General features: G+C 38.7%; 1 protein-coding gene across 5 annotated transcripts in view; it reads left to right on the top strand.

The window, feature by feature from the left end:
- LOC113027714 (shisa family member 6) overlaps positions 1–21,985 on the top strand; it is a 76,380-nt gene that overhangs the window by 41,702 nt on the left and 12,693 nt on the right. For 3 of the 5 annotated variants that reach the window (XM_026177437.1, XM_026177436.1, XM_026177433.1), the window contains exon 5: positions 10,153–10,191. The exons of the other annotated variants lie outside the window; for them this stretch is intronic. In XM_026177437.1, coding sequence (XP_026033222.1) covers positions 10,153–10,191 — 39 coding nt within the window. The remainder of the gene's footprint in view (positions 1–10,152; positions 10,192–21,985) is intronic. 5 annotated transcript variants of the gene reach the window in all.

Below are 21,985 nucleotides of genomic sequence, written 5' to 3'. Positions count from 1 at the left end.
TGAGTGCTAATGTGCCATGACCAAGAATGTCAAACCTGGCCTTTCACACCATAATAGAGTCTCATGATTTATGTTTTGGGCATCTAACAAATGCAATATTTATCATTTTGCAACAAATTACTGCTGCATCTCTGGAAATGAATTCTATAGATTTTCCTCGCTGCTTATTCTGGTTTTCTCTGAGTGAGGGTTATTACTTAATTAGATGGGAGGAAGGCTCTGTCAGACATTTCCCCTGCCTCCAACTGAGACTTTTGTTACCCCAGCTGCTTGTGTAGAATACTGATCGCCTGGCAGATACTTTAACCAATTACCTGACAAATTTGAAATTTGAAATAATATATGAATGCCATTCCTCAAATCCCTGCTCTTGCTTTACTCTCTACCCATGTTTCGCTGCAGGATGAGTCTCCTGTTTTCAGGATTAGCTGGAATCTAGAATCTTTCAAGTTTTACTGCTCATTAGAAATAGAAAAAAAAACTCTTTTGAACTGAAATCAATTATAATGAAAATTAAGTGTTGTACAAACGAAAGCATTTCATGACATAATGTTAAGAGATGATTCTTTTTTAAACAAAGTGTGGTCCAGTACAATCTTTTCTTTCATTCTAGGTAAACATGCTCAGTTATCCCCTTCAAAAAGGTTTCTTTGCTGAATTTTATTACATGATACACTTGGGTAATAAAATAATAACTAAAGTGCGTAGTGCCTAAAAATGCAATACGTCTGTTAGGAAGTTGCCGTCATGGTCAAGTAAATCTTTAGTCTCATCAGAGCATGAACGGGTCTTCCAGCTGTGTCTCCTGTGTGTCATCTGACAAACTGTAGCTGACGCGTCACGTGGTTTAGTTTGAGCGCTTTCTTTTTGGCACTCTGCCACACCACAGATTCTGGTGAAGGACAAGGTTCAGCTGCTGTTGTCTGCACAGTCCCTTCACTCTGAATGATACAGCTTGAAGCTCTTTCAGAGTTATTGTTTCTTGGCGTCCTTCCTTAGAAGTCCCCTTCTCGCTTGCTTACTCAAATTTGCAACTGTGCCAAGCTCTCTCCATTTCTTAACGACTGATTAAAATGGCATCAGGGCTTCTCGGTGACTTTTAAATGATTTAGGTGGCTTTTATTGAATGCATGTATACTTGGAAATGTATTTTCTTTTAAGATTTCAAACAAGACAAGTGTTTTTGAGTTGATCAAAGTCAAACCAGACTGCTGGTTCTATAGCCATGTTGTCATCTAGAGGAGGCTGCACTTCAACTGCTTAATAACCCATAACATGGCACTTCCTATAACATAAATCTAATAAGAATGTAAAAGGAAGGGTCCTTTTGATTCAAGTCTGCTTTTCCAATGCATTTCATTATGGCATCTTGAACTTGAGTTGGCGGAGTTTGCAGAACAGGGCTGAAATTCAGTGGAATTTGTGGAAAGAATAGCAGAACCAAGTAGTTGAAAAACTTTTCTTGGTCTGAAAAATGAAGCTTATGCTGAAATCTGTGTTCTTTGTAATTTTCCTGCAGGAGATGACTACTATTGTAGTAGTAGGAAAACTGCTCTTTTGCTCCGTTACCTCAGTAAGCTTTGTTCAATTACTAGTTTTGAGTCGCATTTAAAAAAACACATTATGTTCACTTTGTAATTTATGAACCAAAATAAGGTTTTGGTGTTTTGAGAGCCCAGTTGCAGCAAAAAAGCCCTATGCAAGTACCAGTCCATTTAAACTGCTCTTGAAGCTACCACCGTGGCTGTTTTGAATACTTTAATGTGTATTTATGTGTCTTTATTAATCCAGCCATGGAAAATAGGGTTGGTATGGCCCAGACTGGGACACGCACCTTACTGTTGATGCCTTTTAAATATTTAGGTCCCACTAAGAGATATTTATCTTCTAATAAAACTGTCACAGAATCAGAATCGAATACTTTATGATCCTGGGGGAATATTATTTTTTGATGCCTCCATTTTAAACCAACATTAAGACAAGACAGACATAATGCTAACTAGAATAGTCAAATATATATATTACCTACAACATAAGTCACTTATAATAATATTTGGAAACGAAAATTGTAGTTGTGCAGCAAACGTAGTGGATGCAAGGGAGATGGCTGGATGTATATAGTATATAATATGATGTGATTCCATTACAGCATGTTCTCTGTGTTTAACCTAATGATTACTCTGCGTAAAAGATCAGGGCACCACCCCTGACTGCCTGAAGTAGAATTTCCACAAAAAGTTAGAAAATAGATTTTTTTCAGTATTTCAATAGAAACAACAAATTGAAAATTAGTTCAGAAATTCCCAAAGTTATTGGGATACTATTATTAATCGATGATTGCTCTTCCAACTTCTCTATCTTGACTTGTAGGTGGCGCAAATTAGTTAATCAGAGAATTACTACATGCTCAAATGTATCCTATGCAACCAGCAGAAAGGTTCATTATGCCATCACTACACTAGTGTGGATAAAAAGGGGGTGGGGTGGCTGTAGCTCAGGAGGTAGAGCAGGTGATCTACTGATTGGAACGTTAGTGGTTCAAGCCCTGGCTCCACCAGTTTGCATGGCAAGTATCCTTGGGCAAGATACAAACCCCAAGTTGCTCTCTGATGCGTCCATTGAAGCATGAATTAGGAAGCTATAAAAAAAAAAATTAGAAGAAAAGTGATCAGTTGAATGTTGTATAGAGCGCTTTGAGTACCCTAGGGAGAGTCAAAAAGCAAAAAGCCACATCTAGTATAGATGGGAATGCGTACTTTCTATAGGCGGTGCAGACTGTGTGTGAACTGAAAACAAAAATCTGCAAAAGAGACAAGGTTTTACTTCCCAGTGAGAAACATGAAATACTAAGAATCCTAAATACTGTCCTATAAAAACCTTTTGTGTAGCTTTTCCTCGCTCGCCACCAAATGAATCACAATTGCTGTGATCGGTACAACTGATGTGACCAGTGGCATCTTTCTTACATGTTAATAAAGCCATGCTGAACAGTGCACTATTCTCAGCTGGAGCTCTGTAGCCTGTGGCTGCTCACTAAATCTCAATGACTTCATTAAATCATTACCATGAGTCACGGCATGCAGTGCCAACAGCAATTAAAACACAACAGAAAAGAACAGAGTCCTTGGGCCACTGTTTTGCTCTTGAGACTGCTACGCTTTACTAGATTTGGGAGAATGATTGACATACCAATAGGTCCCTAGGTGGATTAAAGAGCCTTAATCAATATTCAAATTTGTCTCACTCACACCCTTTGCCTGGAGCCAATTGTGCAAACCATGTCAAGTGCTGTCTGCTTTTGTGCTTCAGGCTGATTTTGAAGCAGGACACATTTTCTGTCACATCCAGGAATGTGATGAGCCTCTGAAATTTTAATGGCGCAAATGGTGAAAAATGATTGATAAATGGTCAGAAATGATCAAAAGCCAAGCAACGGGGCTCTGAAGGTCTCCACTCATACAGAGAAGGCTCATTAATACGCATACAAATCTTTTTTTGATATTTCATTCCTCATTCAACCAGGAGGCCAAAGGAGATGGAAAAAGCACAACTTTCAATGAATGTGTCAAAGCTTTAATTCTAGTCTCTCCTCTTTTCTTCTGCAGAAACACATTTCTATTCATGAAGTAAACCCGTCATAGCCATGATACCGCATCCTTATGTTTCTTTTATAAAACTCCAGCAAAATGGTAATTGAATTGCAACAGTAGGCTTCCGTCCCTTATGCAGTCTTAAAGAAGCCTTTATCTTAGCAAATGACTGACAGTTGATTATGAAAAACCCAGCTTTTTCTTTTTTTCCTCTTGTGTAAAGACGATCCACCCACACCTTCTGCTTTTGTGTGCACCATTGTTATGGCTCCATTGTTAATGAGTTTAGAATTAACTGTCTGTATTGACTGGAGACCGGAGACCCTGCTGAGGCTGATTGTGCTGTTGAATGGGGAACTGGAGAAGTATGGACAGGGTGCACAGTGTGTGCAGGTGTCTGCTCGCTGTCTAGAAGTGGGAAGGGTTTTTCACAGTGGTCGCACTTCAGTACAGGTGACTGCTGTGGAGCCTGACATCAGGTGTCATCTGGTGGCAATTCATCTTTACTTTGAATTTTATTGTAATTTTTTTTATTTTGATGTAAAGAAAGCATCAACTGCTAAAGCTGGAGCACCAGTTAAAAGAGGGCATTAAATACTACCTAAACTAATCCATTGCACTCAGTTCTACTTGTATACTCAGAGACATTTGGCATTAGCCATTGTAAGCGTAGATATATTTGTATACCAGTTCTTACTGCTTTTTTCCAGCAATGGAAGAACAGAGTGATTAGACACAGCATCTGAATGTTTTCACTCATAAGACAACTTTTATCGAATCATATATAAATATGTATGTATTCATTATGACTTGAAACAAGCCCACAATTTCTATGCAGAAGGAAATTGTATTGTAACCAGAAGAGTTCTCTCATGCTGATCATTAGAAAGAAGGTATTTCCACACTGAGTTCACTTCTCAAACCCAGACTTGGTTTTAACACGTCTGTATTGTTTGACAGCTATTTTGGAAACATTATATTCTTGACTTGCATATGTGCACATGTGCAGTTATGTAGACCAGTTATTTTTTCACCCACGTTCAACCAATTTCTGAATGTAACATTTCTGAACACCTTGCTGGAATTTCTTACCTTAACTTATTACTATTTAGTGGCCAAAGATCCCTGAGAGATCACTGTAATCACTTTTTTTCTTAATAACATAAGAAATCACACACTAATTATTATTAAACGTAAACTCAAATGAATTTTAGGATTAAGCAATGAAGTAATGACATTAATGAGCAGTAGAATCATGATGTGGAAGAAAGCCCAGAAGCTAAAAAACGTCTTTATTCATCCACTTTTAGTGGATGTGGTTTTTCACGATTTTAAGATTTGACATTGTTGTATTGTAGGGTCTTTACCTACAATATGAATGCCTTGAGGTGATTGTTGTTGGCATTTGGCCTGATAAAAACTGAATTGAATTTAAATTGTGTATTTAGATAGGAGTGTACTGGAGGTGTGCATGCAAGTAGGCCATTTAGTTTAAGCCAGCCAAGACTACGGCAACTTTAATGAGTTTTGGTCTTGAGGATATCTGAAGTCAGAGTGCTGCTTATATGCTTAGTTTCCCTGCTGATTGTCAGTTCATTAAATACCTTCAATGCCATTCTTTAAAAAATATCTATCTATCAATGTTAAACACAGAAGATATCTCATGTGGATCAAGTAGGTGAAGAATTTATAGAAAGACAATGCTGGGAAACACAGTACTATTTAAACCATCCGTCACAGGTCAAGCAATTTTAGTTATATAGCAGTGCTAAAAAGTATACTGTAGTAATCTGGCTGGATGCCTCCTGTGCTTCTGCTACTTCTCTTTCCCTCTGTCCTACAGCATAGTTCTCCAAAATGAGCTTGTGGACAGGAGATGAGATATGATCCTTGGAATTAAAACAGCATTTTCTACTTTGATCATCCAGCACTGTGTGAAGCACTGAAATAAGACTCTTCTTTATCGAATCTCTACTCTCACTCTCCCTCTCTTAATCTTTCCCTTGCTTGCTCACCCCACTCTTTCTGAGCTTGGGGGATAGCTGTATGAGATGAAGAGTTAATGAAGATTTTTTTTTCTTCCCCTGCATGAAGACGGGTAAACTCTTGACAACTTTGTACTCTGCTTTTGTTAATCATGTCACGATCAGCTTTCATGCTTTACAATCCCAACCCCTGAACCAGTTAAGCATGAATATTTAACATTGTTATTTTCAAGTCTCTATGAATACGGCTTAAATAACTGCATGAGCTGCTGCTACACAAATGAATCGGGACTGTAGTTGGCCGAATGGCTTCAGCCTTCTCCGTGTAACAATCTCAGTAATCTCCCTGTTTATTTCTTTTCATTACACACCATCTTATTTTATACCACTTACACGCCCTTGTCCTTACACAAACACTCATATGTGGCCATGTCTTCATAAACTGCTACTGAGATGCAACATTGTCAAATAGCCATTTAAGATGCTATCATCTGATATGGAGGCTGACGTGGGATGATGCTAGAAGTGTAGTTATGTAAGCAGCTTTCTCAGGGACTGATAGCAATCCAGCAGGGGAGCGGCGGTGTGTGTGTGTGTGGATGTATATTGGGTGTGGGTCTGGGGGTGTGAAACAAATCACACATTCAGTACGCTACATCATATTACACCCAGTGTTTTGCCACAGGTACAGAGATTCACTCCTTCAGGGAATTTGATTTGTTAACATGCTAATGTGCTGAGATTAGCGAAGCAACAAACTGAGCGCGCATCACTCAGTGAGGTGCTGATTGAAAGAAATCAACAACAGGGGAAGTGGGGAAGAAACAAAATGCACATTTTTGAAATTAAACCATTTTATTTACAGACCAAAGATAGACACACTTGATTTTTAACCAAAACAAATACCAAGCTGTATATGGACCATGCTGCATTGCAGAGTTTGCAGTCACATGACCGCTAATCATGTGACCCTACAAGAATTTCTATTTACAGGGTATCATATGCCCCAAATTCTAACTGCATTCTTCTGCTGTATTAAGTAATTCATTTTAAAGACAAGTCCTATGACTGAACTATGGAAATATGTAGCTTGCTTTAAATGATCTTGAAGTGATTGGAGGCTCCTTCCATCTCAGTAAACCAGTGAGGCATCCCAACAGCTGCTCTGCATGTTACGCTGAAGGTTTCGAGTTAGCTCATTACAATGATCCATTTGTTGTGATGAATTAATAATCATTTTGTTTGACTGTGTGTTCAGCTCCCAGGCTGCATCTCCACTATCAGCAAACATGGCTAATGTGATTTTAGGCCAACATATGCTACTTTTTGCGTCAATATGAAATACAAGAGTACGCGAGGAATTTGTAGTCATAAAAAAACATTTAGTTTTATTGCAACATGCATCACAGTATGGCAGCAGCCCCTGAAGTCAGTATTCCCATCATGTTGCTCGTTAATGCTCATTACTATCAGTGATGTTTACAGCATTGATTGCTGGATGGAAACAGATTTGTGAATTATGAACTTCTCAGTAAATATCAGGGGGCCAAGTTTTGCCCATTTTATTGGCTCATACTTTTTCCCTCACCTTGGGTCTGTGTTTATTATGAACACATGCCACGTTTGGGGCTGACATTTGAGCAGGCCGACTCCACATCATTGATTTCAGGTAGTCCTGCTGATATGTCAGGGCCTACAGGGGCATAGGTGGCTGGAAATGCAGCTGCGGCCCTGTAGAACAATCTTGGGCTGAAAATTTGAGCAAACATTGTTGACTTCTGATGGTGGGTGTGCTGGCAAGGAGATTTTCCTAGGAAAGGAGGTCTCCCCTGTGCACCCACTTCTCTCTACAGCTTCCACAGCCAGCATCAATAAATGTATGTATGTGTAACCATCTTATTCCATGTAAGGAGCACATCTAATGTCGTATACTGTTGAGCTTTTATATTTGTAACCCAGCTTTTGATTTATCTAATTTCTTAACGGACTGTTTGAAACCTTTAATTTATCTGGTTTCTCGGTATTTAAGAAAATGCAAAATAACTGACTGCTTTACATGGCAACACTGTGAAATGAGACAGTTGTTTGCTTGTGCAACGCTGAAGGGAAATGCTGAATCTTCCTGTAGCAGTCTTCAACAATATGAGTTTCTGTTGACTAAAACACTGCACACATCATAAAATACACTGCATAATGCTGACTCAGGAGAACAGTAACTAATGCTCAGGTATCAAGGTTTCTTGTCACAATTTGCTTCTAAAAAATGTGCATCAACCCTCAGGCTGGCATGAGAAACCACAAATAGGGCTGGTCTTTTGCAGCTCTTACAGCAGGGTCACAAAGAGATGAATTGCCTGCATTACCTCCAATAAAGAAAAGAAAATATATTCTGTGGCTACTAAAGCTGAAGGTTTATGGAAGCTACACATTTTACTAGGCTTTAAACTGAGCATAGATTTCACTGCAGGTCCCCAACGCTCCCATGCTGCAGGAATACATCCACATCCTCCTCATTATCCCCCTCACCAAGCATAGGGCATCAATCAGGTGCATTGAGCGTGTTCTCTGGGGGAAACACTCTGCAACCATCAATACGTCAGCCTTGCATCACATGTCTTATAGATTTATCAAGTCATTTATTATTTATTGATGTGAATAAAACTCAAGGTCATCTTGTAAGAGTCTTCACCCATACTGCTTGAGAGGGTACAGCAAGGGTTTGATTTCAGTGGTCTTACTGCTCCTGTAAGGTCACAACCTCGTGAGGTCAAAGTGACCATAGCTAATCTGATGAAGAGGTTATCATGAACTACTCATCAATAACACTCTACAGCAGCTCAGCTACTGATATCATAATGAGCACATTCAAATATATATGTCAAAAGATTCAAATGAAAAAGATACATGACTCAGCTTTTCTTTCAATACAACCCGTCTTAATATTTGTTAGTGTATTGCCCTACCTCTCCACCAAATATTTATGACAGATGTTTGCTCTAATTAGTTAGTTTTTTCCTCGTATTTTTGGAAGATATGAGCTCATTATTTTTTCAGCTGCAGGCAATTCCAAGCTGCTGTATGTTGTTTCTATTTCAGCTTAATAAGTCAAAAAAGTTAAAGCACTTTGTTTAGATATAGAATCAGCTCAAAATCAATAAAATGATACAATCAATATATGAATTTACTACTACTATGATAGTAACAAATAATTAATTAACTATTAAAATGACACACTAAACCGCTGTCTGTACGTCTGTTTATTCGTAGCTGAGCAAACACACAGTTTTTCGGTCCACCGCCTGCAGCTGCATGCAGTTCTTCACTTTGAAAATTGAAATAAAAAAGGAAAGCTTTGGCATACATTATGCTTTTTTTTCTTTCACTCCCACCATTGAATTGAATATAACATATTTAATGGTGTAGCCAGATCGCATTTTGGCAGCCGCTGGTAACCATGAGCTTTGTTGCTCTCACTATGTTGTTACGGGAGCTTGTTTTTGGAGCAATAGTGTGTCCACAGTTAAAATACCTATTACTAGCTTAGTTCTAAATCATATTTTATGTAGTTTTACTATATAAAGCGTCAGATAAAATGATCTGATTTCTCTGCTATGGGTGGTTCTTTACAATATAAAAGGGAGACAGGAAAGACCCAGTAAGCTATACACTACAGTGAGCACACTTGTGTGTCCATGTGTCTTCACTCTGTTGGGTATGTGTACTTTAGCATTTCATTACTGAGGTGTAGTGTTTGCAGATTTCTCTCACAGGGGATTTCACATAAACCACTTAATGTATATGTATAACTACACTTAAATCTGCAATTCATGCTCATCAGTATATCCGCAGTAAAATAACACCCCCACCTTTTGTCATGAATGTATTATAGAGTCGTTGGGTTTAAGGTCAGGACTGGCATGCACACCATGTAGACACAGAGCTGGGGAAAATATCCTTGTAGCTGCGTGTTGTTGTGTGGGAGGCAACCACGATGAGAAGCTGATGTTAAATCGATGATGATGGATCAAAGTGCTGCATGGCTGGAGCCCTGCGGTGTTAGGGTGTGCGGAACAACAGTGACTTTTGCATCTCTTCCTTTCTACTCATTAGCCTCTTTGTCTCCCCTTTTACCCCAATTCTCTCTTCATCTTGAAACCCTCTCTGTCTCTCCCCTACATTAAGAGGAATGCAATGTGTGTCTGAATTTTGGCGTGGGGAGAGAGGTGACTTGATGCTTTGTGTCATGGTGTCAGGTAGAATCAGACACTAGCAGATGGGAAGAAAAATATTAACCTTTAATAAACAATCAGTATCGGTGCACAAAAAATGACCTCACTTTTGGTAACATTTTGCCTGTAACCACTATAAAAGACATGTTTGTCATGAGTGAAGCTACTACGCTTCAGTGAGGCTGAATTTTGGCATGTAGAATAACAGCAAAATGGTTGTTTTCACCTCTGAACAAGACTATTGTAAATTTAACCACATGCAAAAACAATAACTGCCAGTTATTCAGTGTGATCATGTTCTATAACCATCCAAGTGGCAGAATCTAATCACTTGGTTCTGTTTTCTAGGAGAAAAACATTGGCCGGTCCGCTCCCAGAGTCACCATGGTAGGGATGGCTATTCTTTGTTAAAGGTTAAAGCTGCCTCTAGCCACTTATTTTACATTTGCTTTATGAACCTGTTAAAGATTTATACAGATAATATAAGATAATATCAACTTCCTGCGTGTTTGGAGGCAGCTTATACCTGCAGTGTTAATTGTAGTGAAGTGCCTTCCCATTGATCTCTATTTGTATACTCAGTATATAACCTCCTACTTGACATTTAGCTTTTCTGTCTATGTGACAAGTGCACATGTGTAGTCTGGTTCATTTGTGTGCTATTTTTAGGGGTGAAACGGTACACAAAAATAATTAGTATGGTTAAAAGTCTATGCAATGTTAAAACAAGTTGAAGTTGTGCATAATAAAGACAAACATGCTATGTCACCCTTCTGCAAAGAATATTTTTCCAAGCCTGAAGCAGCAGAAAAAACAGATTTATGAGGAAATAGCCAACCTGGTTTTGTCCAAAGCTATAATACGAAACAACCAAATAACTGGCACTTTTGAATCAGCTGTGATCACTGGTGGTTTTTCCTTAAAGCATGCCTCCAGTCATGTCTGTAAGGTTGCCTCCAACACATTTTGGTTGTCATGCAGCCGCTAACTGGACTCTAAAATCCTAAAATAGTTAATTGCACATTAGAATTGTCAAGTCATGGTTAAAAGAAAAATATACCTCTTTTTTTCAATTCCAAGGTTTTACATATCAGGACATCACAAAAAATGAGAGATGAACAAAAAAATATATCAAGTCATTATTTAAGAAATATAAAAGCAAAATGTAGAAGCACTGAGGGAAAAACTAAGTGCGCCCAATGATTCAGTAGCTTGTAGAATCATTTTTATTAGGAATAACTTAAATTAATCATTTCCTTTAAGGCTTTGTCAGTCTCTTCATTGAGGTTTGCAGAGATTTGTTTATACACAGCTCTCATGTCAAGGTCATGCCACAGCATTTCAAATAAGCTGAGATCTGGACTGACTGGGCCATTGCAGTGCCTTGATTATTATTTTTTTCCCATTTTTTAAATAGATTTGCCAGTATGCTTGGGATCATTGTCCTGTTTCATTACCTTATGTTACCTGTGAGACATTTAACTCCAGAATAAGTTGGTACACAGTACTGAGTCTGTATCCCAAGATCCGCCACCGTGTTAGATAGTTGGTATGTCATGCAATGATGTTTCTTTTAAAGAGAAGTGGCTAATTACTGGCAACCTTTCCAAAACATGTCATACTTGTTCAGTTTTTTTCTAATTGTATTGTCCTGAACTTTAACGTGCTTACTGAAGTTTATAGATCCAGGATGTAAGTTTTTGTAATTCCTCTGCAAACTGGTCAATTTTATTTTGGGATGCATTTTCCCTGGATGTCCATTTCATCATCACTCCATTACAGAACTTTGGATTCGTGGACAGATTGTTTGGAAACAAGCTAATAAACCTAATCAGATTAATGAGTAGGACCAGATAATGTTTTAGGTTGTCCTGATATGTAAAACCTGAGAACTGAAAAGGGGCGGTGTGGTTTTTTTTTTACCCTAGCTCTACCTTTCTTCATCCAAGCTTTAGTTCCACGTATTTGGTAGACTCAGTGAATGTGGTGCACTAGTCTGTGTCCAGTTTTTGTCATTTTGAATGATAGCCGGGTGGTGCCTCTTATACATCCAGGGGCTAATACATACATTAGTATGTTGTTGGACAAAAGTGGCGATCTGTTAAAGCTCTGCAGATGGGACCATCTAACTTGAGATAACAAGTTTCCTTTGCATTAAAATATAGACTTAATTAGTCTTACGCTAATTTAAAGGCAAACTGAACCCAATGCCCTGTAACAGGCTATATGTATGTACCGTAACACCCCTATCTAGTTCTGTTTAGGTCACTGGTGTGGTAATGTGGGCTTGCCTATAAGAAAACACTGTTAAGAGGAGATTTGCACTAAAAAAGTTTCAGCCTACTTATTTAAAAATATATATTTTTAAAAGCTAACCAAACTAGGACAGACTTTTTGTAAACAAGAATATTCTGTACCTCCTGATGTTTGTTGAAGCTGGCCCACATTATATGACTTTTTTTTTTTTTAAATTGTGCTGTGCATTAAAACCCAACTGGTCTTGTTTCACGCTTGTGTTCTAATTCCTGCCCTTTGGACTGTATGTTTTGAAATGTTTCACTTTCTATGTGTTGTCCTCTTTACTGAATTGAATGTCCTAACCTCTATGGTGTACGTGCTCTTCGATTCTGTCCGTCTCAGTGGAGAGGAGGGCTGGTCTATGAAGGCATGGATAAAGGCAGTTTTGATGATGTTACTTTTTTAATTTTAAGAAGACATCAGATAAATCTGTCCTTATTCTTGCTTACGATATACGGACCCTCCTCTTCCTCCTCTACCTCTTCTTCGCCCTCCGCCTCCTCCCAAAGGAAGTCTGCTTTTCAACAGCCTGCAAAAGGAGTCGGTTGGTATGTCGATCAACTGTGAAGCAGAAGAAACTGATTCTTTTCTGCTGAGGTATTATTCCTACAGTGCGCCAAGCGATGAAAACGGCATATTGTTACACTGTTTGATTTTCAAGAAAGATTATCTTTAAACCCAGGGAGCCACTGTGGCTTTGTGGCGAGAGAACCGAGTGTAACCACGCAAGCTTTGTAGGAACATCATGACACACCACTTCAATAAAACGGATGCCTTATTGCCTTTTAACACTTGGGGTCACAGTCCACAGTGGGTTCAGTGTCTATCACATTTCAAAATGAACTGGGTATGAAGTCCATCTCAACCTCTTGCCCTTCCCCTTCCCTGCTGAGACTATCATGGCACATTTGTCAAGCAGCAGAGGCAGTGAATTGTCAAGTAACTGCTTGGCCTTTGGTGTCTTGGGGGTGATTGTGAGTTATGAGATAAAGAGCGATACTTACTGGCGCTGTGGATAGACACAGTCTGTGTTGTATTTGGATTTTACTGCACTTGGAAGAACATAGTAGCAACCCTCTTTGTTAATGTATTTATCTATGAATGCATAATAAAATCTGAGTATTTCTGTGCAGCTATTAGCTTCCAACAATTCAAAACACTCATTAACAGACATGAGGTAGAGATCAGTCCGCAACCTTGGCCATGTAGCAATACACTGTGTCTGTAATACTAAAAGTATACAGACAGGAAACCGCTCCAGTTACTGTAATTTTTAAAATTTTCATTAATGTATGTAATCGAACTCGCTGCTGTGAAAAATCAATAAAATAATTTAAAATACGATCCAAACCTTTCATCTGATTTTTAAAGCCAGTGACAAGTACAGCATACGGATGAGAAAAAGATAGTGTGTTACTACATGGTTTTGTTTAGAACTTGTTTTGTGAAACTGACCTGTAATTCAATCGTTTTTACTAGCTGTGTAGAGCTGCACTTTATTTTAGTCATATACCTGCTTCTCCCTCTGTTCTCCTTTCACTAATGTGTGGCAAATCCTTTCTTTGGTATTTCAGGCCATTGAAAAAAAACAAAACAGATTTTAGAGATTCCGGGAATCCAGTTTCCCACTTAAATGTAAAAATCATTTGTCTCACACCCTAAGAAGGATATATAATTGGTGTCCTGTGTTGTTTATGACTGACTAATATAGGCTGTATGGCTACTGCTTTCCTACTTGTGGAATAAGATTCTTTCATAGTCTAAAGTCATCAGAAAGTAGCTATATGTACAAAGTAAAGTTAACAATATATTCCACACCTGCTAGCTGGTGAACACAGTGGCATAGTGAACAGTCAAATAAAGAGTGAGCCATTCAGAGGTGGATTTACTGGTGTTTGTCAAATCATTGTTCTGCTGCATAACCCAAGTGCGCTCAGCCGACTTTCTCCTTCAGAATTTTCCGGTAGAAAGCAGAATTCATGGTTCCCTAAATTACAGCAAGTTGTCGAGGTCCTGAAGCAATGAAGCACCAACAGACCCTCACAATACCACCACAATGTTTGACTATTGGCATGATGTTCTTCTTATGAAATGCTGTTGAATTACATGATGGTACAATTAGAAAATACTTATCCACACAGGGCCGGGTGGGTCTGGATGGTTGTTTCCTTTGATAAATGAAATCATCATTTAAAAACTGTATTTTGTATTAACTCAGGTTTTCATAGTCTAAGATTAAAATTCATATAAAGATCTAACATAGTGAAGTTTGACTGAGAAATTACAGAACTGTGTGTGAATATGTTTGTCATATCTTTGCAAGGCTATAGCATATCAAATATATCTATGATATGAATTCTAGAGTTTAGTCTCAAGTGGCTGAAAAAGACAGCAACAAGGTTTCAGAAAACCTTGGTTGTGTGAGAGCTGTTGGATTTGTTAATGGCAAACTTCGGTGCTGAATTATCAACCCGTATGCCGTTAGCTCATTATTTTCAGTCTTGTTTCCATTGCCTTTGCATATAATGTTCATCATCGCCGCTCTTTCTGCCAGTACATAACACCACGCTGTTGTCAGGCACGAGAATTAAAACAGCTACATTTAGGATGGTCATAATTTTCTCCAAAGGAAATCCCGTCATATTAATTAACATGATGTCAATGTGATGTTATAGTTGAGTATTTATTACAGAGTTTTATTTGCAAACAAGTTCCCTGCGCTTTCTTTAATTTGAAATGTGTTTTGCTGATACTGCAAAGTAATGCTGTACAAAGTTTTTTTCCTGTCTGCTGAAATTTCTGTTCTCATTGTTTTTGTTATGGCCTTAAAGTCAAATATTTAGTCTAAGCCTTTTGTCGCTTAAAATTGTGTTTGACAGATAAGAGCCACTCAGTTAAGAATGAGCACTGAGGGCTAAAATTAGATGGGGGTAAAAGTGCTATAAATATAACTTATAAGCATTATCACTAGGATTGCAATTGGGTCAGAGTTAAGCCTCCTGCTCTTCCAGTGAAATCAGAGAGGAGGTGGGGCCTGAAGCTTTGTCCCTTACTTACTGAGTGAAGTAGGGCTATTATGGCAGTTAACATTTAGCGATTAAATGTGAACAGTCTTTGTCAGTTGGTAAATGTCAAGCCCATGGCGGCTTTCCTTTCGTCTACCTTTGCTGCGAGAGGAAGGGAAGGGACATGTTGGTGCCACTGGGCTGTCAGCTGAGCCAATGGGACATATACTGCATATCTGTCACACTCATTCTGCACAGATTCTGGTGCATAGATACACGCATGCACAGTGTAACCCCACTGTCACCACCTCCATCTCCTCTGGGCCTTTTATAATGCTGGTAGCTGCTCTAGCTAAGGCTAATGGGATGGCAGGGCTGCTGGTTTTGAAGAGGGGTGTCGTGAGGAGAGTGGAGCAGAAAGCTGAAGATGGCTTTCTAATAGAACTAGGGTGGGTGCTTTGGAGTCAGAGGGAAGAGGTGGAGGGATGCCTTGTGGTCACTGGGCCATTTACTTTTCATCCCAGCACCCCAGCACGTCCTCCTTTTTCATACTTTCTCCTTCTCTTATCTACTTTGTGTCTCACTTTATCCTTTGCTCACTGTATTTCTGTCTCACTGTGCTTGCTTTCCTCCCTCCTCCTCCTTGTTGTTCAGAAATACTAGGCCTTTGGGGTTCCATTAAGTTGTGCATGAGCAGCTTTAACACCAGTGTCTTGAAGTCTGTCTTTGACCACCAGGATTTCTATGATAATCAGCTCATGCTTTGTTTTTTCCAAAGACACCAAACTAGCAAATACACTTAAAAATCATACAAACAATCTAAAGGGATATGTTTTGTTTTGTAAGAAGAACACAACAAAAAAAGTAAATATCTTCTCTGTGTTATACAAGCTAAAGTTGTCTTTTGATGGTACACGTTTGTATAAGCCAGCTTTCTGTAAGGTATTGCACCACCAAAAAGCTGCAGATGAGTTCTCAGTTTCTCAAACCTGCAGCATTAAAACTACGAACAGGTGAATTAAACAGCAGTGATTATCTCATTCAGTGTTGGAAAGGTTACTTTTAAAATGTATTCCACTACAGATTACAGAATACATGCCCCAAAATGTCGTTTGTAATGTATTCTGTTAATTTACTTAATGTGAGTAACATATTCTGAATACTTTGGATTACCTAATATATTGTCATGCTTATTATGTTACTCCCCAACACTGATCTTATTACAATTCAACATTCTGCTAGGATCAAAGTATTTTTGTACATTGTGTACTACTTTCCCAAGGACTACACATCTAAACATTACTGCCAACCAACCACAAAGCAAAATTACTTTAGAAATTACCTGAAAAAAGTTCACCATGCCTTAAAAGTTCCAGCGCTACATTCCATCTAAGGATTTGCTGTTTGCCCCAGAACAAACCTATTCCACTGAGTCCCCACCCTAACTAAGAGGACCGAAGAGTCCCACCTGTCCAGGACTTGGTGGATAGGAGATGTTTTGATGCAGTGAGGGGAACCTGTGCAATCTTAGACAGGTGTTAATGTTGTGGCTGATTGATGCACGTTCACCAGTGGAGTGATAGCAAGCATTTTTTTTTTTTTTTTTGAAAATACAGTCTCTTCCCTCATTTGGTTAATGGTAGTGAAGAGCATCTGATGTGTTACTATGAAATCTCCCATTCCTCAGCAGATTTTAAATAATGCATTCTTGTAAGGGCAACAGCTCAAGTTTCATGCTAATGAGACAGGCAGTATGCACAGCCCTTACTGGCAGGCTAGAATACTGGATGAGCAAAATGATTCCTCAATTCAGAACTCCATTAGAGTTAAGGTTTGGAAAACTTTGGAATCGTGGCATCATAAGCTATGGTTAAAGTCTTGTAGGATTAATGAATATTTCACTGGGTATTAACTGTAATTTATCTGGATTTGATTTCTGAACATACATATGGTGAGAAATGGATCCAAATGTTGGACAAAATCTCAGGATGACAAAAAAATCTATTTGCCAAACTAAAAAAAAAAAGAGGATAAATCAAAACATGCTGTACAAATCTAGCTGAGGAGAAAACTAATCCAACAGAGATGCGAGGAAATCGAAAAAATGATGTAAGATAGGAAAACTGGTAGACACATGAGGGTGAACGGATAATGTGAAAAATAGGAAGAGAGGGTTACAAATACACAGGGACACAGCTGGAGCAGAGGGTGGGTGAGAATCTTCAAAAACAGGCTTAATGGGTATGTTTGGGTATGTTCGTCATAGCAAATTACATGGCAAGCTAACACAACTTTTGATTAGCTGTTAGCATAGCATAGCATCTATGTTAGCATAGAAAAAAAATCACCTTGAACAGTAAGCTACTCAAGCATTATTTGATTTCATTAGCCTGCAGCAGCGCTCAACCATTTCAATAAACACAGTGTGATTATATGAGAACTGTAAGCGACTTGAAAAGCTTAGCGTTTCTCAACTCTTGAGCACAAACAATGCGACATCTCATTTAAACTGGACGCGGGGCATGCCTGAAGCATCAAATATGTTTGTGTTCACACCATTTATTAACATTTGTTTTTCCTTACCCAGATATGGGGTTGGGGTTAACTACAGCTTTGACTGGAAATGAAATCCAGCCTCTTTCATGAAATTTGGAGCTTCCGCTATTCAGCTACTGTACGTCTTCAGCCTCACTTTCACCCTAGCTACACGAAGGGCACACTGTATTTGTGCTGAACGTATTTTATTAATTATTAAATGTGAAACTGTCCTTTCTAAAGTGAATCCCCAGGGAATACTGATCTGGAATAGAAAAGTCAACCTTTGCTAATTTATTCATATATCACTGTCACTCTGTTATATTTGTGTACAGTACATGATGCTTGTATGTGGCTCAAAATGATTTTGTATGTGCATGGTGCTAACATTAGGCAGCTGGTGTCTAGAGCTTGGTGACCTTGGTCATATGTTTGTTATTTTTCTCCCCTTTCAGTCTCTCATCACTCACCACTCTCTTCTCTGTCATTTGCTTCACTAGAGATTGTGGCCAAATACACATATCCCTATTCACTGGATATTCAGTGGCTGGCTTTTCAGTAGTTGGACAGAACGCAAATCCTTAGAAATGAATGTTCTGATAGTTTCTATGATACCTCAGAGAATGTGACTACAAATGCTTATTTAACCTTGCCAAGGGGTTCAAGGTATTTTCTGAGTTTCTCAGCATGCCTTCTCTTACCTCCCTTATGTGTTGTATGTGGATGCAATGCTTGGAAGTGTGATGTGAAACAAAATGCCACGCCAAATGTCAGAATACTGAGTCACTTGCACGCCATCTGGATGCTATTATGCAAACTTGCCAAGGAGGTATTCTCCAGAGATCACTTACCGTGTCAGTAAAGGGAAATTTAATGTGAGTAATGTTCTTGCAGACTTGAGGGTGACTGTATCCAAAAAAGGTGTTTAAGATTAGTCTCTGCAGCCCATTGATCACAGCTATGGGTGTATATGCTTGATTTAACCATTAAATCTGACTGACACCATCTGACAAACACACAGCTCCGTCATCAACATACTGACAGCAAATCGGCCATTTAGCAATTTAGATAGGGATCCTGTTTAACCTAACAATCTGGAGAGTACGTCAATCACAGATAATCAACCCACTGTATGATTAGACAGCAGCACTGGCTTTGAATCTATTTTAATATGCCAATTAAAGCAGATGAAGGCAATAAGTAAAGGATGGCGGAACATTCAGGAGATCTCACCCTCCACACTAAGCTTACTTAACCACTGAAAAATAGGTTTCCTGGGGTGCTTTAAAGTAGTACCAAGAGAGTTTTTTTCTTTTTCTTTTTTTGCCATGTCAGCTCCAGGAGCCCAGGAGGATGATGGTGCATTTGGGTGTTCCGAGCTGATAAGCAGACTCATGGCCCTGAGAGTTTGGGGGTGCTAACTGTGCTGGGACTCTGTCTTCAATGTGGTTAATTGGTCCCCTGATTACTTTGGGATCAGTGAACGTTGCTCTCCAGGCTCTTAATGAGCTAGTCTTCTCCTGCTTCTCAGCCCGTCATTCAGCTTTGGCTCTCTCTGTGGACCCCTCAGACCAGACTTTGAATGGAAATCACCAGATTGAGACAAAACTTCACAAAGTTATGCTCTGTTTCTGGGTTCTGTTGCTTTCAAATTTTTACAGTAGAGACACATAATATCCTTCAATGATGAGTTCCCCTATCAGCACGGTCCATTTTTCTTGAAGTTTGTCACTTTTTAAAAACTTGCTGGGTAGCGTGTACTGAATCTACACATTTCATGCGCAACAACACGTGAACTGCATGCAGTTTACATGGTTGGTGATGACCTCTCCACAATTATCCTCAATTAGCTACTTTTCAACTGAAAACATGTTTCTTATCTTCAAATCAGATGTTTTTTAATCTTCTAGGATTTTGTGGAAATGGCAGCCTTATTCTGAAAACATGTTGAACTGCAACATATCTTTTACCAGGCTTGGTAAAAGATATCATACTGTCCAAAATAATGACTTAAAAAAGTCTAATCTATGTTGTGGAATTGGCTTAAATACCATTTGGATTTTTAAATATACAATAAATACTTACTGTTAGTGTTGTGTTTATCAGTAAAGAATGAAAATATTATTTCAGTTCTAAAAGTAAAAACATTCAATTTAATTGAATTCAGTTTCATTTTATACAGCATCAAATCACAACAAATGCCTTAAGGTGCTTTATATTGTAAGGTAAAAACCCTACACTAATATAGAGAAAACCCCAACAATCACACAACCCCCTTTTAGCATTTGATGACAGTGGGAAGGAAGAACTCCCTTTTAACAGGAAGAAACCTCCGGCAGAACCAGGTTCATGGGGAGCAGCCATCTGCCGCGACCAGTTGGGGCTGAGGGGGGGGGGGGGAGACAGGACAAAAGACACAGGGTGGAAGACAAGCCAGAACATATAAATCAGTCATGAATATGAATTAACTGAAACTATATGATGTTCATGTGTTACTGGAGTAACTAATATTAGAGTGTGTATTCTACACTCTAATTAATTTTTCTCTACTTCCCTTCATACATACTGCAAGAGTTCACCTTACAATATAAAGCGCCTTGAGGTAACTATTGTTGTGATTTGGCGCTATATAAATACATTATAAATAAAATAGAACTGAGCTGAATTGAATTGAATGAAGAAAATAAATTATTGTATGTTCTGCACAGAGGACAGATGTTTACTTGTCACCTGCTGTATCTCATTACAGAAAAAGTTTGTTTGCAGAGATGAGTCATTCACTTTGTGACTCATTAACATAATACTGCACGTTGGTTTTTGTTTTTTTTCCTGGGGGTGGGGATAGGGCGGGGTTGTTGCTTTCTTTGTTAGATTGAAATGGACCAGTTTTAACCATGTTTGATTTAAATGCATGCACTCTGTGCACGCTATGATAAGGCATCCTGTGTCTACTCTGCAGTATAGGAATTAAGATCAAGTGAAATCATAGCAGTTTTTTCCACGCCAGAACCAACTGATACCTGGGCCATAGTCATTAGCAGTTTTTAATAATTAAAAGAAGTTAATCTGCTATTATGTACCCTGTATGTGTCATTAAAAGGCTGTTTCTCTTAAATTATCACCATTACTGAGGGTTTTCCCAGACACAGGATGTCTTGGCTAGAAGTAGAGCAGGTCGCCTGCTAATCAGAATCCCCCCAGTCTGCATGCTAAAGTGTCTAACCCTCAATGTGTCCATGTGTGATTTTGAGGAAGTGCTTGAGGCATAGAATAAAGTGTGTGAATGTGGCTTGCACGCTACTTTGAATGCTCAGGTAGAGTAGGGAAAGGGCTATGTAATTACCAGTTTGTCAACCACATTTTGTTTTACTAGTCACCTTTAATAAGATTAGCATAATCACATGCACATTCATTCATAAGTCGCTCTACTATTCAGTGACATACCAAAAATGTTTATTTCATGAATTGTTTATACTAATAAGCTAAAGTAGATGCAGTGAGCTTTAGCAGAGACAGAAAGTCTTGGTTGTAGTGATCCAGTCATTCCTGGCATCACTACTCAAAACAAGCCTTTGTATCAGTAGTATTGATACTTTATTTTCTCTAGGTATTCATCCAGACACCATAATAGAAGCGTCTCACTGCCTAATTGGCAAATAAATACATCAATTGCATCAATCAACAATAAATCTGATGCAAGTTTCTCAAACACTGATTTTAGGTGAAATAATTCAGTAGTATACTTCATAATAATAATTATTTTGTAAGCTAAACTAGTTCAAGCTCTCTTGGTGGCACACCTGCAGCACACAAAATAGTTGCCTTGTTGTTGTCATTTAATGACCTGAACGCACTTCAGTTTGTCTCAGCAAGTCATATCCTCTCACTCTCTTTCACTTTCATGCACAGAGAAGCTTTTGATAAGTGCTTTTTCACAGTAAAATTAGCTTCCCTAGTTTATGTGTTTTGTGGTTTCATTTGTAAGTGGTGACACAGTCACACTACACTTAAGCATGCCCGGACACAGTGCTCAGCAATTAGTCAAAGTAACACACTAGTCAAAGGAATTGGACTTTGGGATTCAAATGAGCCTAGTGTGAGTACACCTGTTTAATCACACCAACAAATGAAGAAATCTCTCTTTTTGGCAGGCGTATTCCTGATCAGGAGGGGTTTCATTTTAGGGGTCTTCTCCTGAATTCTAACATAGATAGGAGAAGACTTTAGAAATGAGGATGACAGTAATCTGAACATCTTCTTTGGTCCACCAGCAATACACCCCACCGCATGGTCATAGACCATAGATAAAAGTGAAGAACACATTGATTTGATGCATTAGTAAA

Source organism: Astatotilapia calliptera, chromosome 8 (assembly GCF_900246225.1).
Source record: "Astatotilapia calliptera chromosome 8, fAstCal1.2, whole genome shotgun sequence".
Lineage (NCBI taxonomy): Eukaryota > Metazoa > Chordata > Actinopteri > Cichliformes > Cichlidae > Astatotilapia > Astatotilapia calliptera.
Note: the sequence above shows the minus strand (reverse complement) of the source record. Positions and strands in the feature narration are given on the sequence as shown.